Genomic DNA, 6,478 nt, shown 5'->3' with positions numbered 1-6,478 from the left:
GCAGCATCTGCACCTGCAGAAATTGAAATGCAGCATCCACTTGGGCTGGACTCTGCCCCATGCACTTTGCAGTGTGTTAAAATGTGCAAGAAATAGAAAGTGGTTACAGTGGATCTTGTGGTCCATAAGCTGCAGAAACCAGGTTGGCTTGGAGCAACCTGGTCTGATGGAAGGCGTCTGTGCCCATGGCAGGGGGTTGGAATTGGGTCATCTTTAAGATCTCTTCCCACCAAAACCACTTGATGATTTAAAAATGTTGCTAAATTAATGCACCCGTGCTTTTTCCATACTGAGGCTGAAGGCAGGAGAAGTTGACAGTCTGTCTTTAAATGTTAGAACAACTCCTGACATGGACTTTATAAAAGAAATGTGTGATATCTCTGGCTATGACAGCAAGTAAGACCTGGTCTGCAACTCAAATATTTATATTCTTAAATTATTAGAAGAGTTCACAGCTATTGCTCCCACAGATTTGCAGTGAGAAGAAAGAATACAGATTTTTTTATTTATTTTAAGTTACAGGGAAGGTCCTGGAGCCAGACTCTTGTGAATTCTTCATCCAATGTCCAAGATGAACCTTTGGAGAACATTCCTGCTGAGTGCTGTGCTGATATTCTTGGCAGGTGGGTGATGGAGAGGTGCTGTCTCCAACCCCACCTGCAAAATACAGTGGGGATTGGACATAGACTGCCTGTGAGTCATGGAGAAGAACCTCTAAAGAGTGTTGAAAAATATGGGATATTGACTGTAGCACATTGGACATTGTCCACCCTTATCATTGGATTTCCATGGCATTATTTCCATAGCCATAGAGGAGATTTCTGGATTAATTTGTAATTCTCTGTGTCCTACCTGAGTTCATATAATACCTATTGTTTTTTGTTTATTTGATGATAAATATGTCACTCTCTGCATGTTGCTATTAAGGGTTCATGATGCAAAAATGTCCAGTATTTGGCTTTGGTGATCAGTACTGATGTTTGATCAGATTGCATCCAAATGTAGCTAAGAAGTTGGAAATCTCCTAAAATGTTAATCAGGAAAGTGAATATCACCGTGAAATGACTTCTGGAAAATTCTGGTTGGTGGCTGCATAAAAGGAAGCCTGGTTCATCTCTCAGCTTCAGAGAATGAGGGTACCCAAAATAAATCCTAAATTATCTGAGGAATTTGGTGTCTTTATGAAAAGCCTGGCATAGAAGGTTATAGGTGATTAACATAATGAAGCAGGAGCTCTTTTCCAGGCCTGAATGTCTCTCCTAAGGACTTCAGAAGGAAACAGCTGGACAGGCTGTCTTGGAGCCAGAAAAGGATATATTTTATAGGCACCCTTAATTTTTGTAGGGTGCACAGAAGTCAGCAAACACATTTCTTTGAGAGATGAAGGAATAAAAATTATGTTTATAATCTTTAATTCTTGAGGATGATAGGAGGCTCAGGCTGTAGGTTGGTTCACCAAGCCCTAAAGGTGTCAACCTCTCCCTGAGGGGAGCTGTAAACAGGGGAGAATGGTGGGGAAAGGATGGGAAACATGATTAATTTGGATGCTTGAGAAAGAGAAATGGGATGAAGGGTGGGATCACAGGAAGGTGATCTCAGGTCACTGTGTGTTATCCTGAATAAGTTTTTGAAAATATTTATATTTCCCTTCAGCCTGATGGAGCTGGTTTGTTTTTGCAGGAACAGCCTCAGGATCACTTGTCAAGCCCCAGGATGGGAGCATTGCTGGGGGAACATGGATTACCATCACCCTGGATGGTGAGCATTAAATTGAGGAGTTATGTGTTGAAATAGAATCATAGAAAGGATTGAAAGAGACCTTTAAAATCATCTATTCCACCTCACTTCCATGGGCAGGGACACCTTCCACCATCCCAGGTTGCTCCAAGCCCTGTCCAGCCTGATCTTGAACACTTCCAGGGATGTCAAAATAACAGATAATCAGCTCCCTTCTGAGGTTTGTGGTTGGAGTGACAAACCCTGCCCAACAGAGCCATAGGCTATAACACTCATAGCATGAAATCAGCTTGAAACGATGACTTTATAAGCAATTGCTGAAGGTTTATTTCTAAGCAACAGAAGTCAAAATGTTTATTATTTTTCAGATGTAGGGTTAGAAATTTCTTTCCTGCTCCTGCCCTTTTATTGAAGAAAAGCTAAAAGTCTTCTCTCTTCATATGTCCTGTGATACTGGAGCATTTTAAAACTCTTATGATAAACATGAGATCTGAGTAAAAATTTCAGAAAATTGTATGTCATGTCCATTCTGGCCCCAAAGCAACTGTACAAAGCTGGATCTGATTTTCCACAGTGATGAATATTTATTCGTTGTGAAGAGAGTTGGTTTCTGGATCAGCTGTGCATGGTCATTAGCTGGCACAGGCTGCCCAGTGCAGGGGTAGGCTCACCAGGGGGAATTAAAAATGTGTGGAAATGCACCTGGGGATGTGGTTTTTACCCTTCCAATCCTCTCCCCATGCCCCTGGGGGTGAAATGAATGAGTGGCTGTGTGGGGCTGAGTTGACAGCTGGGGTTAAACCACCACAACATGAAAATCCACAAACATGGTTTTAAAAAGCCTGATCAAGGACTGTGAACATTATTCGTAGAGAAGCTGGGTTGTACCTCCAAAAATGCTCATTGTGTGACTGGGAGTGATCCTGTCCTCACAGAGCTCTTCTGACTGACTTTATTGCTTAGGCTCAGCATCCCGCCAGGTAGAATCTGTCTCTCCAGCCAGCGCATCCCAGCTGGAGGTGTCCCTGGTGCACCCAGACCTGCCCAGGCTGCCGTGTGATGTCCCTCCTCTGTATTTGGACTTGCCCACCATAAGGTGCAGAACAAGGTATGATCCGTGGTTACACTGTGGGTGACACCTTGCCCTTTGTCAAACAGGATCCTCCTTTTCCTTCAGTGTCTGCGCAGGAAGCTTGGGAGTTGAAAGAATTCCTGTGGTGTTGGAATATGAAATTTAGGGAATTCCAGGACTTTGGGTCTGTAAGTCAAAGTTTAGAATTAGGATTTGATCTGAGACTTTGGAAAAGGCTTCCAGATGTAGGTATTAGAAGTGAGAATGAGGATTTATAGTTTAAAACAGAGGTTGGTTAAGTTAAAACAGAGGAAAATTTTGAGTTTTAGAGTATAGTACTAGATAGTATATAGTACTATATACAGAATATACAGTACATATATATATAGACTATATCATGTATATATATGCAATATATACGATACAGTACTATATATAGTATAGTATGTAGTACTATATATAGTACTATAAAGTATATTTTTGTGTTATAACATGATTGACTAATAAAATTTACACTGTAGTATGAGTCTATAAGACAAAATATTTAAGGATTGTGTTAAAAGTATAAATATTCTTGTTGATAGTGTTTTATTGGTAAATAAATATTTGCTACTAGAGGTCTCATGACCTTCTGAGCCATGTGGTGAAGATGTGAGTTGAACTCACCTTTCTTGCTTATGTAGAAGATAAGAAAAATAAATCACATTATTTAAAACAACTCAGAAATCCTCAAATTCAAAATTCCGTCACAAATCCTCACGCTGTGGCCTCACTGAGCACCTGCTAACCTGGGTTGATTGATTTTTGTTGTAAATTCATGAAGCCTAAGGATACCTTGAGGGTCATAGTGAGGCTTCTTGGGCAGTCCAGGCTCAGACTTGCAGAGGTTTGTAGACATCCAGCTCTCAGATGCAAAACTCCCAAGAAAATTTGCAGGAGACTCTACCAGCTTTTGGTGTCCTTGACCTGTCCAAGGTGATAGAGAGGGAGTGAATGTCTTATGTCCTACGAATAGAACAGGAAATAAATATGGTTCCAAGCACCAGCTGGGCAGTTTGAGCAGCCTGTTTTCTATCCTGTCATAGCTTTAACACAGGTGGTTGGACTGGAAGACTGGGGTCTGAAGAGGGACCTAATGGGACTCTTCCATATTCTTCTGCTATGATTTGGCTGGAAGTTAATTTTGCTGGGTGCTGTGCTGGGAAACTGTGAAACAAGGATGCAGCATTAATTTATGGACCAGGATCAAGATGCCCTGCAGACCCAGGCATTCATTTTATTACTAACGAATAACAATTATTTTCTGTGCATGCCTAATGAGAATGCTTGTGTTTTGCATTAACAATAATTTAGGTGGAGTTCCAATGCAGTCCTGTCACCTTCTGCTCTTAACTGTGATTTCTTGCTGTGCTTGCACATTTCTTTTGAATTGTTATTTTAACATTTGACTTCATATGTGTGAAGTTTGGGCTGACAGTGTAAAAGCTCATTTGCTCTATGGATGTCTCAGTGGACTTGCTGTGAATGGAGACTCTGTAAAGGACTTGGCATTTTCTAAACACAATTTGTATAAAAATATAATACACATTTTCTTCCACCTAGGTCTTCACTCCAGGAAGGTTTGTACTACGTGGAGGTGATCTTTAAAGGACATGTGATTAACAACCTGACTGAGGTGGAGAAAGAGAACTATTCTTTCAAGGTAATCATCAAGCAAGTGCAGAAGTGAGGATAAAGAATTCAATGTATTGAGGGGAGTGAAGCTTGAACATTGTGTTGCAGGAAATACATTGAAATGGATGGAATCATGGAATGGTTTGGATTGGAAGGGACCTCTAGACCATTCAATTCCAACTCTAAGCTAAAGAAAAATGGGGAGAGACTTTTTGCAAGGGCGTATTAGAGACAGAACCAGGAGGGATGGCTTCAAGCTGAAAGACAGTAGGTTTAGATTGGATGTTGGAAAAAAACTCTTTAATGTGAGGTCCTGGCAAAGGCTTCCCAGAGCAACTGTGGCTGCCCCATCCCTGGAAGTGCTCCAGGCCAGGCTGGATGGGGCTTGGACCAATCTGGGACAGTGGAAGGTGTCCCTGCCCGTGGCAGGGATGTGGAATGAGAGCATCTTTAAGGTCCCTTCCAACCCAAACCGTTCTGGGATTCAGCGATCTCTTGCAGAGCAGAATCCTTAACCATAACTGTGTGTTTTGGGATGAGGCCTGGTGTTTTTGAAAGTCACATCCCACCTCTGTGCTAACTTTGAGCAAAAAAACCCAGCACTTTCAGTAAATTGCACATTAAAGCTGAAGAGTCATTGGGTGGTTCAGCTAGCCTAGAGAGCTGATGAAAAATCACCAGGGGATGCTGTTAATGAGGCACATTCCAAGCTAAATAAACCACAATGTGTCTCTTTGTTTTGGGGCTGGGCCCTGGGAGCTACATGTATTAAAATTAATTTTGCCTCTGCATTAGATTGGAAAAGGTGCTGCAGGCACCAAGAAGTCTGAGCAGCTCACAAGACTCTGTCAGCCAGTGGCCCCAGTTTCACGCTGCTTTTGGCTTCTTTCTCCACATCTTCTCCAGCCTGGGGTATGGTGTGATGGTGCCTTTGCCCCCAGAAGTGGCCATTGCTGGTGGAAGTTTGTGGCTGCTCATTCATTTCTAACATGACCAGGAGTAGGAGGGAAAGAAAGACTGAGCTCTGAAAGGGAATGGCCTCCAAGGAAAACTTAGGAAAAAAACTGATATGTGCAATGGTACCTTTGAATTAATGCAACAAATTAATTTTTTATGATATTTATTGGGCTGTGAGCAGCATCTGTAAGTGCCAATGAGGTCTTGAGGGGGATCATAAAGGAGGTGGAGAAGATGAACATGTCCAAAAAGGATGGGGAAGGGTCTGGAGCACAGGTCTGATGAGGAGCAGCTCAGGGAGCTGGGGGGGCTCAGCCTGGAGAAAAGGAGGCTCAGGGAGGACCTTCTCACTCTCCACAACTCTTTGACAGGAGGATGCAGCCAGGTGTGATTGGCCTCTTCTCCCAGGTTACAAGATACAGGATGAGAAAATTGCCTCAAGTTGTACCAGGGAAAGTTTAGATTGGATATTAGGGAAAATGTCTTCCTCAAAAGATTGTCAAGCACCAGGGAAGTGGTGGAGTCACCAGCCCTGCAGGCATTAAAAACTATGCAGATGTGGCATTTGGGGATATGTTTTACTGGATTTAGCAGCGTTGGATTAATGGTTGGACTTGATGATTTCCAAGGTTTTTTTCCTCAGAGGTGAAGGTGGTCCTTTCCCCAAAAATCTCTGCTGTTTTGCTGTAAGATGGGGCCAAGACAAAGTCTTTGCTCCACTGCTTTAGGATACCCAACAAACTTGCCAAAGAATGGCTGAAGTATTTCACATCTATGATGATGCAATTGTTCTATAGGATATACTATTGGGAAGAACAATAATGTCACCATTCAACAAGATAATGTCACCATTCAGCAAGATAAAATGCAATTTTTAACTTCAGCTAAAGCATGACTTAGAAATTTGATATTGTATTAAACTGTGTCTTCTGGCATTGGATCAAGCAGGATGGGCAATTTGGGCACAAAAGATGTAAAAATATCACTAATCTAGACTGTGATTGGAGAAGGGGTGAGAGGGGAATAATTCTCCTTACT

General features: G+C 42.1%; 1 protein-coding gene across 1 annotated transcript in view; it reads left to right on the top strand.

The window, feature by feature from the left end:
• Positions 1-571: 571 nt before the first annotated feature.
• Positions 572-6,478, top strand: part of PKHD1 (PKHD1 ciliary IPT domain containing fibrocystin/polyductin) — a 237,982-nt gene continuing 232,075 nt past the window's right edge. The window contains exons 1-4 of the mRNA XM_030944782.1: positions 572-623; positions 1,681-1,758; positions 2,701-2,845; positions 4,412-4,511. Coding sequence (XP_030800642.1) covers positions 572-623; positions 1,681-1,758; positions 2,701-2,845; positions 4,412-4,511 — 375 coding nt within the window. The remainder of the gene's footprint in view (positions 624-1,680; positions 1,759-2,700; positions 2,846-4,411; positions 4,512-6,478) is intronic.

The sequence above is a fragment of the Camarhynchus parvulus genome, chromosome 3, assembly GCF_901933205.1.
Source record: "Camarhynchus parvulus chromosome 3, STF_HiC, whole genome shotgun sequence".
Taxonomy (NCBI): domain Eukaryota; kingdom Metazoa; phylum Chordata; class Aves; order Passeriformes; family Thraupidae; genus Camarhynchus; species Camarhynchus parvulus.
This window is presented reverse-complemented; position numbering and strand designations above follow the sequence as displayed.